This window comes from Stegodyphus dumicola, chromosome 3, assembly GCF_044657685.1.
Source record: "Stegodyphus dumicola isolate Sdum_Otavi_A_Nest chromosome 3, ASM4465768v1".
In the NCBI taxonomy this organism is placed as follows: domain Eukaryota; kingdom Metazoa; phylum Arthropoda; class Arachnida; order Araneae; family Eresidae; genus Stegodyphus; species Stegodyphus dumicola.
Genome location: NC_140770.1, coordinates 140,362,789 through 140,383,462, shown reverse-complemented (window position 1 = coordinate 140,383,462; position 20,674 = coordinate 140,362,789). Strand labels below are relative to the sequence as shown.

The 20,674-nt window shown below is 34.7% G+C and overlaps 1 protein-coding gene across 2 annotated transcripts in view; it reads right to left on the bottom strand.

Moving 5' to 3' along the window:
* eco (Establishment of cohesion) overlaps positions 1-20,674 on the bottom strand; it is a 50,021-nt gene that overhangs the window by 24,091 nt on the left and 5,256 nt on the right. For both annotated transcript variants that reach the window (XM_085813374.1, XM_035371077.2), the window contains exon 3: positions 5,759-5,957. In XM_085813374.1, coding sequence (XP_085669500.1) covers positions 5,759-5,957 — 199 coding nt within the window. The remainder of the gene's footprint in view (positions 1-5,758; positions 5,958-20,674) is intronic.

Here is a 20,674-nt window from a genome sequence, read left to right as displayed (position 1 = left end):
GAAGTTTTAAAAATGTATGTAAGAATTGCATTATATATACATATTTTACATTATTTTACGAAGTAAATTGTCAGAAAAAATTAAAAAAATAAACATTTCTGTAATTTTTCTATAGCAGTGAAAATATAAGTACCTACATAATAAGAATGTTTGGGTAAATGGATTAAAAAACTCAGTAAAATAAGGATAAAAAAAAAAGTGGGTTTTTTTTTTTTTTTTTTTTTTAAATTTCAAAGAACAATTTTTTTTTTTGTTCAAAACATGTTTTGTCTTTTTGGTACATGCATAGACCCACACTGCACGTTTCGCACATGTATCTTCTATGAAGTTTCTTCCTTGTGCTACAAAATGTACACTGCCTAGATCTAAATTTAACTGGTATATATATGTCCAGCGTTATTTAGTTTCTTTTCATCTAGCACATGAAATTTGTGGTTTTGGATGTTAATGCGGGGGTGGGGTTCTGTCTTTTTGGCTTTGGTACGGATCATTTGTTTCCCATTCCTACTTATTTTATTTGTACTTCGTCCCAAAATATTCAGGAAATATTTTTAATTTAAATAAAGCTTTACGTGATTTCTATTTTTAATTATAGCAAAGTATATTTTACCTTAAATGTAAACCACAGGAAATAATTTATAAAATCACAATACTAGCTTGGGGAGCAAGGGTGTTGAGGTCAGAGAAAAGTCTCTAGAAAAGAAGAACCTTTTTACTGAGCAGGTGCATGTATTGTTTAGTAATAAAATAACTCTGTGATTTCAAAGCCCCTTATCTATATCCAGGTAAAAATAAACATTCCTATTTGAGAAGCAAGCAAACACCATTGTGAAGAGCAGTGGTTTCAAGGCGCGACCACAGACCCTCTAGAGCATTGTGAGGCGCAACCACAGACCCTCTAGAGCATTGTGACACAATGCTCTAGTGGGGCAGTGGTCGTGCCCTGAAACCACAAAGCAAATGCCATACATATAGAGGGTTTTTTTATATATGCAGTTTAATTATTGCTTTATGATAGAAATCATGATGCGCGATGAATAACTTTTGAAATTTAAAGTTGTTTGTATTAATAAAAGGAAGTTATTCTGTCTCATTGAAAATGAATTTTAATAGGCATCCGATTTGAAGTACTAAGACCTAAAACATGTATGATTCTGCAGTCTGCAGTCATTTTGTGTTATTTAGAGGTAAATCAGTAATCAATTGATTTTCACTCAAAAATTTCAGAAAGAAGAGGAGAAAAAAATTCAAAAATTGGTGGTTTCAGGGCGCGACCACAGCTTGTCAAAGGGTTAAAAAGCTGCTGAACAATAATTTAGAACAAATTTCAGCTAAAGTGAGGTATCAGATACATACCAAATTTGGTAATCTTGTTGTTAGACAATGATTTTGTTCTAGTAACCTTATCTTTGTTGTTAGATAATATTATTCTGGCAACCTTTTCTATGTATGTGTGTGAGATATCTAGTATGTTTTGCATGCATGAAATGGTAACTAGATCTACTTAAAATTTGCACCTGGCAACTTCTCACATAGGCATAAAGATTAACACAATAAAGGGCATTAAAAGACTCTTTACTTATCACAAACTGTGTAACAGAAGGTACAGACTTACATGCTTACACAAAACACTGATGTGCCCCTGTGCAGTAAGAACTTAAACAAGAACAATAAATTTAAAAGGTAGAGGTGTAGTGCTTGACTACAAAATTCAATTAAATCTAACAGATTGACTCATAAACCTACACCGGCAATATACTAACTAAATAGCTCGAATACGTAGCTGCAACTAAGATTAGCTGGAGCAAACATGTGCTTCACTAAAAAACTTATGCTCTGTCTAACTGTTTCGTTTCAACATTTTAAATACTCTCATTCACTTTCTTAATTTGTAATTTGAAGTCTGGTGAGGAAATGTGAGGAGAAATAAGAGAATTCAGGAAATGCTTACAAATATAAAACAGCTGTTAGTAAAACTAAACAGGACCCTATATATGTGTGTGTATATATATATAAATACAGTCAAAAGTCTTTAATCCAGACTCGTCGGGATTTCAGGATGGCATTGTAATGTATTTTGCAGTAATTGACAAAACAGGCAATCTTCTTATCAGAACATAAATTTTATTTCTAGTTCACAGAGATAGATAATTTGAAGAAATTCTTTAGTGGAAAAACTTTCATACTACTACTAGCTGGTAAAAACTTCAGAATTCTAATTTTTAAAACAATTTCACACGTTGCTGAGCAATGGTTATGTAATACAAATATGGCATTGCCACTTCAACAATAATTATAATTATTTATTAAATAAAAAGATATTATAGCATGCAGAAATAATAAAATTAAAAATCTGAAACCTTAATTTATGAAATAAACAGCAATTATGATCTAAAGGGTATAAAAATTAACAAAAAAACCTTAATATTTATTTGTTTACTTTATTAAACATTTCTTTCAACACGCGCATGTGTAAAGCATACAATACACATAGTCAAAATTAGAAAATTGCAACCAGAAAACTATTTGATGTGTATTCGCGATATTTATAATGATGAGGAATTTGATTTAAATCATATCAGACGGAGTACATCAAGATAAAATACTACATTTAGTAAGGATTTTATTCGGCTTATAATTCCTTACATTTATTAAGGAATTATAAGCCGAATAAAATAAAAACATCTGCCCTGAAGATAAGGATAGTGCTGACAGATCAACTTCCAGTTTATTGCGTGCCACGACGTCACAATATGCATGATGAAATGGTTGAGAGCATCGAAAATCACATGACCGCGCACAGCAGCCAAAGAACGTCTATCTCAATACATATTCTTTGTAGCAGCGATCTAAGGTAAACGGTGAGTAAGTGCCTTGCAGGATGAGTAGTGGTTTCATGCTGGCGTATCACGCGCACACGCCCTCATCTCCCCTCACCCTCTCATTTTCAATCTATTCTTTCATTTAGTCTGCAGTTAGCTAGCTATCAACAAACAAGCGCGTATTTTTAAATTATTTAAATGCTTTCATAATAATGGCTAGTGGGAAAAAAAAAAAAAAAACGATTCAGATTCTGCAAGTGAACAAGTGCCATAAAAAGAGACAAAATATTCAACATCGTTTCAAGACAAGTGGTTAACTCAATTTGATTAGCTTATGAAGAGAGACAACTTTAACGGAGAATGTAAAATATGTCGGAAAATGGTTAATATTAAGTACGAGGATGTTACAGCTTTAAATGTACAATTCCAAAGCAAGAAACAACAGTCATTAATATTGAATAGAGATGCATCGCAAGTGGTTTCAAACTTTTTCATGAAGAAATCTTCAGAGGAACAGGACAACATATCAGCAATTGAAATTACTTCAGTCTATCACAGGATTAAGCACCATCACACTTTTAATAGCCAGGATTGCACAAATTGTATAGCTCTCTATTTCCAGATTCTTCTTTGGCAAAAACGATTCCTTATGGTAGAACAAAATGTATGAACAAAAGTATTTGCGAGAGTGTGCTTGTTCCTGCAGCTCAAAATATACTTTTAAACGAGGTTGAGGAGGTGGAGTTTTTTTCAGTTGTGCATGAAAAAAACTCTTTTTTCCTTCTCCCGGAAACTTTTTTTTCCTCTCCCAGATTTTGACAGCCAAGAGGTAGCAATGCTAACTATTCTGCAACTTTTTTAGGTACTTATCAAAAATCCCGTCAACCATTTTTGGCTATTAAAGAAAAGATGCCAAACTATGCTATTTTTCGCCAAAAATGGAAAAGTCTTCTTCAAACACGCTGGATTTGGTATGACCTTGATTACACGTGTTAGTTATTATTCTTGAGTAAAGACCCCTTCCATGAAATGGTGTTTTATTTAAAAACTGAGACACAATGGTGTTGCAACGTTAAAGCTCGTGCGAAGCAAGTGTCATTTCAAAAGGGAATGTGGTTTGAGGGTTCTACTATTTCATTTTTGACAGCATTTCAGATTTATTTATAGTTGGTCCAATTTATAGTTGCTTTTACAGTATATCTTCTTAATACAAATAATGAAAATATTTTAATGAAAAATTAAAAATAAATAAATGATAATACAATAAATTTGAAAGAAAAATAAAAATAGGACTTTTTTTTCTCATATTTAGTAAATGGATTTTTTTTGGTTTGGTGCAGTCTCTTGTGGTCAACAGGATTTTCTAGTGATTGGCAACTTCAGTACTTTCTTGTACCCGGTACGAGAGTAACGGGTACAGACAAGTACCCGGTACAAAATACCCGTTACTTTGAAAAGTACCGAGTACCCAAGTAACGATTTGGAGTACCGAAGTAACGAAAAACCGGAGTAACGGTTTGCTGTACCGGAGTACCCTAACGATTTTGCGCACTGAAGGAACTCTGCCACGTCACCACGTGTTTGATTTTATCTGTACGGAGTAAGATTTTGAATATCAGAAAACATGTCAACTACGGAAGTGTCTGAGGAGCAGGTTATTCATGGACACAAGAAGCGCATATCACCATTTCGCAAATACAACCAGATACTACTGTCCTTGTACCAAAACCGAAGTGAGCTGAACTCTCATCGATCCTCCAGTAACGAATACCGAAATACCGAGAAGAGATGCATATTTTCGTTATAAAGTAGCGAATACCGAAAAGCACCCGTTTCCGTACAGAAGTAACGAATACTGAAAAGTACCCGTTTCAGTACAGAAGTAACAAATACCGAAAAGTACCTGTTTCGGTACAGAAGTAACGAATACCGAAAAGTGCCCGTTTTGGTACAGAAGCAACGAATACCGAAAAGTACCCGTTTCGGTACAGAAGTAACGAATACCGAAAAGTACCGATTTCGGTACTGAAGTAACGGATACTTGGATGTACCGATTTTCAGTACCCGTTACAACTAAGTACCCACTACAAAATACCCGGTTTGGTAGTACCGACTCATCAGTAGGATTTTCCGTAAGTACCTTTTTTTTTATAAAAATCAATAAATAACTATCAATGTTTATTGTAAATCAGCAAACTTTATCATCAACGTGGGAAAAGAAAGCATACTTTAGCAATTTAAAATACAAGTATTATATAATACATTAAAATAATAAGATACTCGTTTTTTTTTTTTTTTTTTTTTCCCAAAATCTTTCAATAACTTTTTTGTACCATCCTTCTTTCCAAGTACACGGCAATCAGTTTTTGCTTTAAAAAAAATATGAGAATTGCACAAACATGGCATCACACACAACCCCAGCAATCTATTAAACTCATCTCATTTCTGCATGTAAGAAAATTAAACGTCATCCACAATTAAATCCATTCTCATGCACCATTTTAATATAAACATTTTCCCTTTTCGTACTGCATTTCTGCAGAAATTTTATTGTAGTTTCTCCCTTGATGGCAAATTCCACAAACCCACATTTTAAAATAGAGTTTGGAAAAAAATATCATGATTTGTCTCTAAAAACCATTGAAATTTGGAATACAACAAAAAAAAAATTCACCTGAAAATGGCAACGTTGCTTGACTGAAGAATTGTCATTGTAGCCTAATTGTCAGAAGAATGATTGCCATAAATTGGTACATACTAAAAATTCGGCAGCTTCTACTTAGATGGTGGTTGTGATAATACATAAGTACCACAAAGATTTACTACCTTTCATACAGTATAATAAATGCAAACACAAATCTAGAATGAGTAATATGAAATATTCTGAAAAGATAAACCTTATAATGTCAGATTAAACTTGAAGAAAATATACTTACAGGAAATCTGAGATTGATAAGATACATATCATGATATTTTGCATGGACAGTTTCATCATTTTCTTCACCAGCAGAAAATACCATGCCACAGGTGCCACAGAGTTTAGGCCCAAAGTCTTTCTGGCCAGCATCAATAATTAACTGATCACTAGCTTTAGCTGCATCTTTTAAGCAGTTTGCTGTCTTTTTATAATTTACCCTAAATTTTTAGAAAGAAATATATTTTACAATCATACACCAAAATAAATGGCAAAGGTACAATTCACTGTCAAATAATGATCAGAAAACTTTTATTTTATTAATGTTAAATGCAGCAATTAAAGGTAACAAAGTTATAGAGTAATTATTTTTAAAAATTAAAAATTTAAGTTTATTTAAGTATTATAGATTTTTAGTATGATGTTTGTTCCTGTTTATTTGAAATCAATTTGTGGATTTTTGGTTCTAGTGATATCACTGCGAGAAAAAGAGCCACATTTACTTCAAGCCGAAACCTGTACCGAGTTTCAATTGCTGTTGCAGTTAAAAATGCTTTTTCACTCAAACATGTTGTTGAAAATCAAATTAAAATTTTCAATCCTTTTCCACTCAGTGATGGGTAATAATTTTTTATAGAGAAGACAAAAATGAAGTCTTGATACAGATGACTGGAATTTAGTTTTTAAACTGTCTCACAAGATAGATCAATCCAGCTTTCTTTTTCATTCACACTTAATTTGCCATCTTCAGTGTTTGTTGAAAATGGATCTATTATCCACATATTTCCATGCCTAGGATCTTGCTTTAAGTAATAAAAACCAGAACATTCTGTCAGTGACTATAAGTGCTGTTGAATAATGGATACCACTTGCTGGTTGAGATCCTTCTCTCCCATATTTTCATTAAAATTTATAAACATTTGCAGATTTCCTTTTACAGCCTTTGCTACAGTGATTTTTTTTTTTTTTTTAAAGCATCTACTTTACTCGTATTGTAAACACGTGCTTAAGTTGTTCTTGCATATGTTTAGTTCTGTTAACAAAGGAAAAACATCTGCCAAGTATACAAGTTTGGCTACCCACTTATCATCGGACAAGAGGTCTTGAACTTCCTGATTATACTGCTGCTGAAAAATTATTTGATTTCTTCACACAGGGTGAAGAGTCAAGGCAGTATTTTGCCCCTCGAAAGCTATCTCACCTCAGTGTGAAGAAGAAGGTGAATATACTGGGAACCCTTTTCTTCACAAAGTGTTTCAGATAGTTGAGAATTAAGCAGTTTGTGTCATATTTCATTTATGATATTAATAACATCTGATAATACTTGGTGTAGTTCTGGGGACATTTTTTCACCACACGATGCTCACTATGTGTGTAGACAGAAAGTGTAGGTGACTAGCATTTTTCACCTTTGCAACAACTCCTAAACGATGTCCAGTCATGTTCAGCCATTTCTTCACTTCTGGGCTTAACAGTGTTAGCAGACTTACTACTTTCAGTTTCTGTGCAGCTTTCACCCCCCCCCAAAAAAAACCTCTTCCCAGGCTTGAATAATTTTTCTACAATCGTATATGGCTTTTTGTTTTTCGCTATTTGAAGTACTATGAGATAGAAAGCCTTTGACAGGGACTTATCTTAAACAACCATATTTTAAGGTACCTGCTTATTTTTGCATATTTTCACGCTACCAGAACTTCAAATTTGGATTTATTCCAGAACTGGTAGTTCTGGAATAAATCCAAATTTGAAGTAGTCTGAATCCCATTTTGGGTTTTTTGGGGGTAGCGAGAAAACAACACGGTTTTTGCTGAGAAGAGGAAGGATTTTCCTGCTGGTGCTATGAGCATATTGGCCCGCTAGAACTATCACTCCTCGTGGATAATATTAATAGCAATAGTGCATTTTTCCTGTTAACAAATTTCTGAAATTATGGGACTGACTGTATCCAAGTCCCACAACGTCATGATTTGCAATTGTTAATGTTTTTATTTTATTAAAATTTATGTTATTACTAGAAATTAAGTTAGAAGTTCATTTCAACCTTGTATTACAACCCAGGGTTTGTGTGGCAGTTTTGGTCACTACACTACAGCAGTAATATTATAATTGGTGGCAGCATTTAGAGATTATTCCTGAAAGTATATTTAAGAACGAACTTCTCACCTGTGGACTTCAACTAAAATCGTATGTTGTTTTCCGTACATCTTGTTGTGCAAGTGTAAAGGATCGTCGAATGAAAGCTCCAGAAAAGGCAGTGTTGTAAAGGACTTTATGTGTGTACTCAAAGAGATTTTCTTCTCTGCACAAGAACGATCTAATTTTGTGTGCAAGGACAGTTCGCCTCTTCAGAAAGTGACCATGAGTCAGAAGGGAACACTGAAGGAAGTGCGATCTAGTGCCACAAAGAAGTGAAATTTCCCGGAAGAGTTGGAGTATCCAAGTTAATGCCAGGACAGTCATTGAAGGCGTCTTCAAATTGGTGAGTACCATTTTTGTGATTTTGGAGAAGTTATGCCAGTTATTCGAGACTAGGTTGATTTTGGATATAGCTCTATTATTGGAAATCAAAAGTTTTCTTTGTGGTTATTGAAAGTTATTCTTGTGGTTACCTTTCCTTATTGGAATTTAAATGTCCTATTGTTCTAGTAACTATTTAAATTGTATGAAGTATTGCAACAGTGTTTTAGAAAAATTTAGTTTTTAAATCAATTTGGTGTTAGAGGACAATATTTGTATAGTTGAGATAGTGCAGGAAAAAAATGCATCTTATTTAGCATTTGTGATTTATGTTTTGTATGTATGCATAGGTGAATCAGAGATCATTAAGAGTTGTAAGGCAATTAGTGTTCAGAATTATTAGGGTATTACTCAGTTTTGGAAAAACAGACCTGTTCTTGTTTTTGTGTTTTTGGTATTTTGGGGTAGGTTATTTTGCTTTAGTTTTCCATAATGGGTGAGTTTATGAAGAAATTTACTAAAGCTCTGATATTGGAGTTAGCAGAGGAGTTTGATACAAATGTGTCTCAGGCAAATAAAGTAAGAGAAATTAAGCAGGCTATTCTTAATGCCAAGGACTATAAAGAGGAAGTGGCAAAAGAATACGCGGCAAGAATTTGGGCAAAAAAAGAAAAAAGCAGGAGTAGCTGAACAAGAGAGAGTACAGCGGGAACGTTAACACGCGAGATCAGAACGGGAAAGTGCACAAGAGAGAGCCAAACGAGAACGGGAGCGAGTTTTTGAATTGGAGAAGTTAAAACTGATGAACATAGTTGAGACTAATAGCCTAGCTTCCACGGTTTCGATAGTTGAACAACCTAGGGGAAAAAAAAGGTTAATTTGAAAGATCTAGTGCCGTGTTTTGAAAAAAGTAATATAGATATTTCATTATTCTTTATGCTATTTGAGAAACAGGCTCCAAAGGAGAACATTAATGAGATCAACTGGGACTCGTAATTAATTCCTTTATTACCTCATGATGTAGCTCATTTAAAAGTAAAAGAACTGGTGGATAAAGGGGATGATTGTCAGTATGTTAAGAAATTACTCATGCATACATTCAAGTCCAGTTCTTGGGCTTTAAAAACAAAATTTGAAGATCATTCTAGAAAGAATGGGATGTTATGGGTGGATTTAGTGTATCAATTGAGAGTTTATTTAGAAAACTGGTTGGATTCGGTGGAAGTTCACGATTTTGAAAGTCTTAAGGAACTTATGCTCACTGAGCAAATTAAGCGACAAGTCCCTCTAGAAATAAGAGAGCACTACTTAGATAATTGGGAAGAATTTAAAACAGCTTCTATTTCAGCAGAGAAATGCAACAGGTATAAGGCTTTGCGAAGAGATATGAGGAGGTTAGAGCAGAGAGCATGGTTTAAGAAACCATTTGAGAAAGTTAGAGAGCGGTATGGAAATTCCAATGGTAGTTATAATCACAAAAGTAGTGGTCATCGAAGAATTAAATCGGAGGAGAATAGAAAAGTGGAGGATTCTAAAAAAGAGCAGGCTTTCAATGAAGCGACATTTGAGAAACAGCAGAAAGTAAAGTGTTACCAATGTGGAAAGGACAGGCATATTCGACCTGGTCCATCACTGGAAAAGAATAAGGCTAATCTGGTGAATCGTTTATGAAAGTGTTTTGAGCCATATTTCAAGAACGCAGTAATTAATGGGATAGAGATAGAATATCTGAGAGATACTGGAGCTGGAATAGATCTGTTTAATAGTACTTGGATTAATACTAGTGACTTATTAGGGGAAAACTATATGGGTGAAACAGCCTTTGGACACAGAATGCAAATGTTTACCTTTAGCAAAAGTCACAATTGAAGGTAATTTTGGGGTGATCACCACAAAGGCAGCAATTACTCCGGTAGAGTAGAAAAGACTACTCAGAGTGGCAGGTTCTAAAAAAGAGGAAGATTAGCTTCAGCTGTGTTGCCTCTCGTTTTTAGGAAAGGGATCTTGAAGTTATGCCACAAGGAAATCTCTGGTCATTTAGGGTAACAAAAACCAAGGATAGAGTTTTGACACACTATTTCTGGCCTAATTGTTACCAGGAAATTGAAGAATTTGTGAGGACGTGTGATATTTGTCAGCGGGTAGGTCACAATAGGGATAAAAAGAAAGCCCCAATGAAGATTGTGCCCATTATACCAGAAATGTTATACCAGAAGATTACATATTGACGCAGTAGGACCTCTGATCCCTAGTTTACATGAAAATAAGTATCTAATTACATCAATTTGTGTTGCTTCTAAATATCCAGATGCCATTCCTATGCAGAATTTAATCTCTAAAAGTGTAATTCAAGCCTTAATGCAAATCTTTTCTAGATCAGGTAACGTTAAGGAGATTCAGTGTGACTTGGGTAGATCGTTTATTAGTGAACTTACATCTGAGATTTTTAGTAAATTCAGGAGTGTATAATTCTTTGGTATGCCATCCTCAAAGCAATTCTGTTGAAAGGTTTAATTCGACCTTGAAAAGGATACTGAAGGCTTTGTGCTTGAAAAGCGGAAAGGACTGGGAAGAATGTTTGCCGTGCGTTTTGTTCACCCTTAGGACTGTCAACCACGAGAGCACAGGTTTTTAGTCCCTGTGAGTTAGTACACAGAAAAACTTTGAGAATGATTGAAATAATTGATACGAAAATTATCTAGAGGAAGAAAGTTAAGACCCAACTGTGGTTGAGTATGTTTTAGGTTTGGTAAAGATTAAAGAAGTGTCAGGAGCTGGCTGTACAGAGGATGAAAGAGAGTCAGAGTAAAAGGAAACTCTGGTGTCATCGCAATGGTGTTACAAGAAGGTTTAAGGTCGAAGATCTTGTGCTTGTTTTAGCCATGTCTAAGCCTCACAAAATGGAGGTAAACTGAATAGGACCAGGGAAAGTAACTACCATGATTTTCAAACCAACTATACCATAGAGAATTTATCAAGTGAATTTGATGAAACCCTATCATCAATGCCCCAAGTATGTGAATCTGATGATGGAAGATATCGAGGAAGAGGTGGATATTTTTTCTCCTTTGGTTGACTTGAACAACAGAGCTTTGAAACTGAACAAGAAATTATGTCTATCTAGATAATTACACAGAAAGTATTAGCACAAAAAAATGAAGCAAATCAAACAACTTTAACAGCAAATGTTCATATTTTTAATTTTATAATTTCTATATGTCATCTTACTAGATTTAAACTAATGACCCAAGATGTAGAAAAATCCCAAATCCAGAATCACCAAAGTCCCAATGACTCTGGATTTCATACTTTGTACTGTATAAATTATGTTAAATGGTCATAAGAAGTTCATTAATTTTACATTAATCATGGGTTAAATCTTCAATAATAATTCAATTATTCAATTCTATAAGTTAAATATAATAATTCAGTCAATTCTATAAGGAATTCAGATCAAATGAAATTTGATATGAAAAATTATGCTGAAAATTACTACAGGTGGAGGAATGGCATATGCACAGATCAGGTTTCATGAATTCAATAAATTTCATTTATTGCAGAAAAATATTTTCCTTAATAAAGGCTAAAAATGAAAAATCAGAAGATTCAATTATTTACCAAGAAACCATGGAATGTTAGGTAAAAGTCTTAGGGTACCCCTTGACGAAACTTAGTGATTTTTGGTGCTACATGGATATCAAGTTTGTGCAATTCTTTGACTTGTTATTTTGGCCCGGCGATTTTTGGCGCAAAAATTGCTGCTACGCAAGCCAAAATAACAAGTCAAAGAATTGCACAAACTCAATATCCATGTACACATCGACCTATTTTCACTTAAAAAAACATCAGAGAATTGCACAAACTATGCTTTACACACTCCCTTGAGTTTGTCCATGTACACATCAATATATTTTCACTTAAAAAGTCAAAGAAACACCCAATTCTACAGTAGAGGCAAACAAAAAATACATTATCTCGATAAACTACATTTTAAACCAAATAATAAAATAACACAAAAAGGAAAAACCTGTTATGTATTTTAGCACTACACAAAGCAAATATCCCCTTACCCTTATTTAGAAATTCGTTCATCTTCAGTCTGTGGCACACAAAATTCCTTAACAGCATCCAAAAACTTCCTAAAATTATCTGAACTACAATCTGTATATCGGCATCACCACAGAAATTCACAAAAATAAATAGTAAAAAATATACTACGTAGTTTCGGATAATGGCTACTAAGTAAACCTTCATTTACACACCAGTCAATTAATGCACTTTTCGCTTTTTGTTCCAAATCGTACAAAACTTCAAATTAATCCTGCTACATTCAGCCATTGTACTATCTAAACAATGAAACAAGCAATGTGCTTCCTAAGCAACACACAACACAAAAGCCCTTGCAAAACATCCCATGATTCAAAATTTCCCAGAATAATGCAAACGATTACATCATAATAGGGTATCCATAACATTCAACTCTTCAGGTTTCATAAATGATACAGCAACCTGGCGAGAAACGAAACAACTTTGCGATAATAGAAGATGTACCTTAAAGTCAACTCTAACCGTATCTTATGAAAAACTGGGAGAGTTGGCAGCTATGTGATACAGTACAAAGTCTGTAATCCGGACTCGTCGGGACTTCGGTGATTCCGGATTAGGGGTTTTTCCGGATTATAGACCATCAATTTAAATCTGGTAAGATGGCATGCAGAAATTATACAATTAAAAATATGAAACCATAATTTATGAAATAAAGAGCAATTATGATCTAAAGGGTATCAAATTTTACAAAAAAAAAGCTTAACATTTATTTGTTTACTTTATTAAACATTTCTTTCAATGCGCACATGCATAAAGCATACATTACTTGCATGCATAATGTATGCGCATTCTCTACGCGCATGCGTAAAGTTTGTGGCTTTGGGGTCCGGATTATAGATCATTCCGGATAATGGACGTCCGGATTACAGACTTTGTACTATATATAGAGCACTGTTCTTGGTGCCGAGCTTAGTGGAAGGTACCGTTGGATTCGTCGTGTCCGTATCTCTCGATATTGACCATTGGCATCTTCGTGCGACTTTAATTAGCAGAGATATTAATTAAAAACTAATTTTGCCCTATGTTTTTGGCATTTCTTTCGCTTTCTTTGTTGGGTTTTTCCCTATGAAAGGAATATTTCTCCGCCGCAAGGGGCGAAATTAAGGTACTGGAGCATTTTTAGTCATGCTGCTAATTAAGCGTCTATTTGGCCGATCGACTTGGGAGAAACAGCATCCGTCATTTGAAGATCCGCGATTCGAAATTTCAAGAAAATTGGATAATTGGTTCCCAAATTACGAATTTTCCTTAATTAAACTAAATGAGTTGGAAAAATGCACCAAAAATACGCATCTCCTGATCTAACCGACCGATTTTGTTCAAATTTTGAATTTTGCACTTCCCGGATGCTCAAATGAACATTAGCGTTGATTGTAAACTGTTTTGCTAATTAGGAGCCTAATTAGCAGGTTCATTAAAAAAGCGCTACTACCTTTATCTCCCCTTCCTAATCTTGGTTGAGAGCCTTCGACTCCGAAAGCGACGGGTGTCGGGGGGGGGGGAGATAGTATCCGCTCGGTTACGTGGTCAGAGCGGACGTGGTTGGAGCGGACAGTGGCTACAGCAGACACGTGAGGTTAACTGGGTGGGTTAGAGCGGACATTTTTGCACCTATTGTATTGTTTACCTAATTAGTCACATGTCACCTATTATGTACTTTCGAGCTTTGCACCTGCTGTAGAGATAAGCCGATATTTTAAGAGTAAAGGTTTTTCAGTGGATGTTTTATCCTTATGAAGTGTGTATGTCGTTTTATAGCCTCGAAAAAGTCTGTGATGGAACCCATAGCCATTTCAACAAAATTACTCTCTACAAATAAAGGAAAAGGATACTTAGTTGTAGATGATTAGCCATGCCGTTTACACCGAAAATATAAATTAGGAATGAGCTGGGTATGTAAGACAGATCGTTGTAAAGCAGGGATGTCAAACTCATAGGTACACTTGGGCCAAACAAACAAGGTTTAACTTTAGGCGGGCCCCCCAAAAAAACCAATATTCATAGAAACGTAGATTTATTTCAAATAATACAATAATAAACTTATATATATATATTTATATAGAAAAGAACAAGAAAAATTTAATGTTTACGTCCTGATACTTGACATCTCTTCTCTGCTATTATCTTTCCTATTTCGAGAGAAATTTTGTTTGCAGTGATAACTTTCAACGCTGACCCAAGGTGAGCATCATTAATACGGTTTCTAATAGGAGACTTATTACCTTTCATGACTGAAAATAACTGCTCGCACCGATAAGTGCTACCAAACATGGAAATAATTTCATATGCGAATTTTCGAGTATTTTCAAGCCTGGCTGGTAAATATTTGTAAAATTCAGGCACGCCCACTTCAATGAATTTTGCTTTCAAATTTGAGTTGCATTGAATCTCGATCACCTCCATTTGCATATGGCTGGGTACTGAATACTTATGGAGAAAATCGAAGAATTAATAGTATTATTAATAGTACATTAATAGTATTATTACATATCAAGCAGATTATTTTATCTTTTATTTCACAGCAAAAATATTCTAATTCCCATTTTACTTGGAATATTCTATGTTCGTCAGCGATTTTTCGTTTAATTTTACTACCACTTGGTTTTGATATAGACATACTGAATACAAAGTGCTGGAATAAACACGGTTAACGTTAAAAAGCTAACAAAAATTTATTCTTTCCACAAGAGATAAATCAAAATGCTGAAATATTTCTTCAAAAATATTCTAACAATATCACAAAATATCAAACGTTTAGCAAAAATCAATTCAAAACAGAGAAACTAATTCTATCTCACAGCGAAATCGCTACAAATCAATCACAGCATTAAGTAAAGAAACAGTTCGCTAGAACTACAGCTACTACTGAGATGAGTTGTTTGTTCTCGGCTTTTATAAGCTTTATAATTAATTTCTCGAATATACTGGAAACATCTATAAATATCTGGATTTTAACTATGAAATCCGTAACAATATGAATTAAGTAATAATTAATAATAAAACAAAGTGCATGCACATGCATGCACCAATATATCGTACAAAACTATGATTGGAAAACTGAGACCATGAGTTCGGCCACATTCGGCTATCGGGGGATGTGTACAAGTTCTGAGTGCACGTGTTCCCCAAAAGCCGAAGGTAGCTGAACGCAAGCTACTCACACGCATTTGTAATTTAAGTAGTGTGTGTGTCAGCTTGCTGTGAGTAATCTAACAACACTGAATAAATTATCGTTAATTACTTAGCAGTAAACATTTCATTTTTTTCTTCGTCGATATGTTATTTTATTATTTGCCGATATATTGGCCGGGCCGCAAAAATATTTGTTGTGGGCCGCGAGTTTGACATCCTTGTTGTAAAGGAAATGTAAAGACAAATTTTCAGAACAAAGTACTGAAGAAAACTGAACATTCCTACGTGCCCAACATTACTGAGATGGAAGTTAAAAGGAAGTTAGAGACTTGCAGAAAAAGAGTCCGAGAAGAAACGTCAGTTCCCGTTCCCAAGATATTTCAAGAACTTTCAGAATTATATCAGAAAGGTTATGATTTCGTCACTAAAATACCGACATACTACAGTGCCAAGAGTAATTCCAGTGCCTTGTAATTCGATAATCGAATGCAAAAACAGAAAACTTCGGTAAAAAAAAAGTTATCCCACTTGAAAGAGATTTGCCACTTAAAATACTGTTTAAATTATATTTAAGATTTTTAAAAATATTTATTTACTTATTTATCTGCACCCTTTATCTGTTCTTGGGGGAAAAATGTGTCTGCTCTAACCACGATGAGTTTCGTAGTGTCCGCTCTGACCACGAAATCGTTTGTGTCCGCTCTGACCAAGTCCGCTGCAGCCACACCACCATCTGCTCGACTGTCGGAATCGGAATCGTCAAGGCCATTCCCCAGGGATGAAATTAGCGTAGTGGCGCTTTTTTATTCATTATGCTAATTAATCATCTAATTTGCCAATCCACCTAGAACAAAGAGCATCCTTCATCTGACCATCCATCAGTTGTAAATTTCTAAATTTGGAGCCGATTGCATTATTGGTTCCCGAGATACGAATATTTAGTGCATTTTTCTTAATTAGAGAAATTGAGCCGGAAAATGCACAAAAATACGTAACTCTTGAAAGAATTAACCGATTTCGTTCAAATTTTGAATTTTGCACTTCCCAGATGATCAAATAAAGGTTAGCGTTCATTTTAAACTGTTTTGCTAATTAAGAGCCTAATTATAAGGTTCATTAAAAAAGCACTACTACCTTATCTCTCCTTCCTAACTCTTGGTTGACAGCCTTCCACTCCAAAGCAATGGGGGTGTGTCGGGGAGGAGGAGATGGTTTCCGCAGGACTTTTGGAATCATCAAGGCCATTTGCCATGGATGAAATTAACGCAGTGGAGGATTTTTATTCATTATGCTAATTAGTCATCTAATTTGCCAATCTCTCTGGAACAAAGACCAAACCTCTTTTCAAAATCTGGCAATTATAAGATTGTAAATTTCGAGCCGATAGGACTGTTAGTTGCCGAGATACGTATATTTTGTGCATTTTTCGAACAATTCGTGATTTTTGGATCTGAATCAGAAAAGCAACTTTGAATAATACAAATTAATATTTCTAATAGCTTAAATCCGCGTGCTCATTTGTGTTACTGAGCTACGTAATCATTCACTGCTTTTGTTATTATATATAAGTTCATTAATATATATACTGTCGTATTTTTGGTAACAAATGTTTCTGTTCGCATAAAGCTAATATTAAATTTAATTTTAATTAAGAAATTTTAATTGCGAAAAAATTAATATAAATATAAATAAACAATTTATTTAAATTCTGACTAATTATTTTTTCGTTCAGGGTTTTAAATTGAATTTCTGTTGCTTGAATATGGTATATGGAAAGTTTTCTTAATATAAATAATTATGGTTGATTAATTACATTAATATATATATATTGATGCACTTTTGTGTGTGATTATGTTGAAGTTTATCAAAAGGAGTTTTAATAACGAACCTACTGTTTGAATATTATACCCGAAAAGTTTTGCGGTTACACTTGGCAAAAAGCCTGAGCAGTAAAATCGCTGAATGCTGGTAGTTCAGTCCAAACTTCGAATCCCGGCAAACCGGTTGGCTCCATAAGTGTTTTCGTAATTTTGAGTATGTGTAACGTGTATGCAGTATATTGTGAATGCATACGTAAATAAAGCGGGCGGAGCCCGCGCAAACTGCTAAACACTGGTCGTTCGGTCCAGCTTTCGAATAAAGGGGATCGGGCTGGCTGCATGAGTATTTTCGTGATTTTAGGTATGTTTATCGTGTATGCAGTATTTTCTGGACGTATACGCCAATAAAGCGGGTGCAGTCCGCGCTGAACACTGGTAGTTAGGTCCATCCTTCGAATTCCAGCGAGCGGGCTGGCTGCATGGATGTTTTCTTAATTTTCTGCAAGTGTATCGTGTATGCAGTATCTTCTAGATGCATACGTGAATAAAGTAGGCGTAGCCCGCGCCAATCCGCTGAACATTGATAGTTCAGTCCAAATTTCGAATAACGGCGAACGGGCTGGCTGCATGTGTACTTTCGTGATTTTACGCATGTGTATCGTGTAAGCAGTATCTTCTGGATGCATATATGAATAAAGCGGGCACAGCCCACACAAAACCGCTGAACACTGGTAGTTCAGTCCAACTTTCAAATACCCATTAAAGGGTTGTCTGTATGGGTATTTTCGTGATTTTACGCGTGTGTATCATGTATGCAGTATCTTCTGGATGCATACGAGAATAGAGCGGGCGAAGCCCGCGCAAATCTGCTGATCACTGGTAGTTTGATCCAACTTTCGAATCCCGGCGAGCAGGCTGCCTCCATGTATGTTTTCATGATTTTCCGCATGTGTAACGTGTATGCAGTATCTTTTGGATGCATACGCGAATAAAATGGGCGCAGCCCAGGTAAAATCACTGAGCACTGGTAGTTCGGACGAACTTTCAAATAAAGGCCAACGGGCTGGCTCTATGAGTGTTTTCGTGATTTTCCGCATGCGTTTCGTGTATGCAGTATATTCGGTATGCATACTTAATTAAAGCGGGCGTAACCCGAGCAAAACCGCGGGACACCGGTAGTTCGTTTAAACTTTCAAATTCCGGCCAGCGGGCTGGGTGCATGGGTGTTTTCGTGATTTAATGCATGTGTAACGTGTATGCAGTATCTTCTCGATGCATACGTGACTAAAGCGGGGGACTAAAGCGTGACTACCGCTGGACACTGGTAGTTCGCTCCAACTTTCGAATCCCGACGAGCGGGCTGGCTGAATGGGTGTTTTCGTGATTTTCCGCATGTGTATCATGTGTACAGTGTCTTCTGGATGCATACGTGAATAAAGCAGGGGGAGCCCGCGCAAAGCCACTGACAACATTCATTCCAACTTTCGACATTCCACATTCATTCCAACTTTCGAATACCGGCGAAATTGAACATGAGAACATATGAACATTGAACAATGAAAAGTGGGCTTCAGCCCTAGTATATTTTAATAACAGTAAGAGAAAACTAAAAATATTTTATGCAGACGTCCAGTCAAATGAACAAAAATTTAACTTTTATAAAATAAGAAGAGTTTATGTTAAAAAGCAGATAATGCATTAAATATATAGATTCTGAACACAAAAAATAAAGAATGAATGAATAAATTTTCAAAAAGTAGAAAATGCACATATTTTGCCTTTGATTATCTGCCAAAAAAATAAGTATTATTTCTTTGCACATTAACTAAAAAATCAGGAAAAGATACAGATATTTGTTTCACTAAATCTGTGCTTGTATAAAACTCTTTTGCAATAGAAAAGAAACAGAAATCTGAAATCAGCAACATAACATGTTTATACTCAAATCTTAATAGATTTGTAAGACTACATTTTAAATGCTTATATTTTCCTTTGATCACAAACTATTTTTAAATAAATTAGCTGTATATCTTCCAGAGCTCACTTTTTAGAGTCAGGGAGAAGGAAAAAAATTAATAAATAACTAATAAAATAACAAACTAACTAATAATTAAAGGAGGAAAGTGCAGAATCACCCACTGTTTGGCACATTTTTAAGAATTACACATACTCAGTATCCATGTACACATTGACCTATTTTCACTTGAAAAAAATCCCAGAATTGCACAAAAACGGCATTGCGCACTCCCTTGACTTTATCCATGTACACATCGACCTATTTTCACTTAAAAAGTCAAAGAAAATTGACAAAAATCCAATTATTCTTACTCCTATAAAAAGCGCCAAACAAATAAGTGGGCGATTCTGCACTTTACCCAATTAAAGTAATAAACTAATTTAAATTCAATAAATGTAAAGAAATAAATACAAATTTAATATTTTATTAAATTAATGGGTAAAAGTTTACAATTGGGTGCCCCATGTTCTTTGGCGATTCTTTTTTGACGCCAAGAGGGCATAATTTTTAGATGGCCACTACACAAAACCAAAATAAGAAGTCAAAGAATTGCACAAACTCTGTCCATGTACACATCGATATGTTTTCACTTAAAAACAAAATATCCTAGAATTGCACAAACTACGCACTGCCTTAAATCTGTCCATGTACACATGTACATGGACAAATTTAAAACCATGTACTCATCTATTTTCATCTAAATAAAATCAGAAAGCTAAAACAAAGTTAAAACTATCATGGTAACCAGAAGTGAGGTTTCATTGGCATTTCATTTTTTTTAAATTGTCGCTAATTGAAGGGGCACCCAATTCTACACTAGAGCCAATTAAAATTAATGATAAATAGTTAAATAAAAAAAAATGAAATATCAGACCTCATCTTATTTGGTACTCTGGCTGAACTTATAATTTCATTAAAAAATTAAGAAATAGTTCAACCACCCTCCAGCTGAATTTGTATCTATATAACACACTATTTCAACAACTGATAGAACCAAAATCCATTCTTTTCTCAGCATATAAATGAAAAAATGTAAAAGGATTAAACATTATGAGAATAGAGAGAATGCTAGAAATAATATGAAAGTATGAAAGGAAATTGATTTTTTTGTTTCTGAATTACCGTATGGGAAAAAGAGGAGCAAAAATAAACATTTTTTATTCATATGTGTTAAATAAGTTTTTAATGGAAATTTTTACCCTTTTTTATCCTCTATTTTTCTAATTCTATATTGCTTCCCCCCCACACACACACACATTAGATTTTTTAATTTCTAAATTTATGTAACATTTTGTGCATGTATTAGTTCAGAACCAGTGGCGTAAATAAGGGTATGCAAGGAATGCAGTCGCATAGGGGCCCGAAGGCTTGGGGGGCCCATGAATGTCCTGCTGAACTACATTTA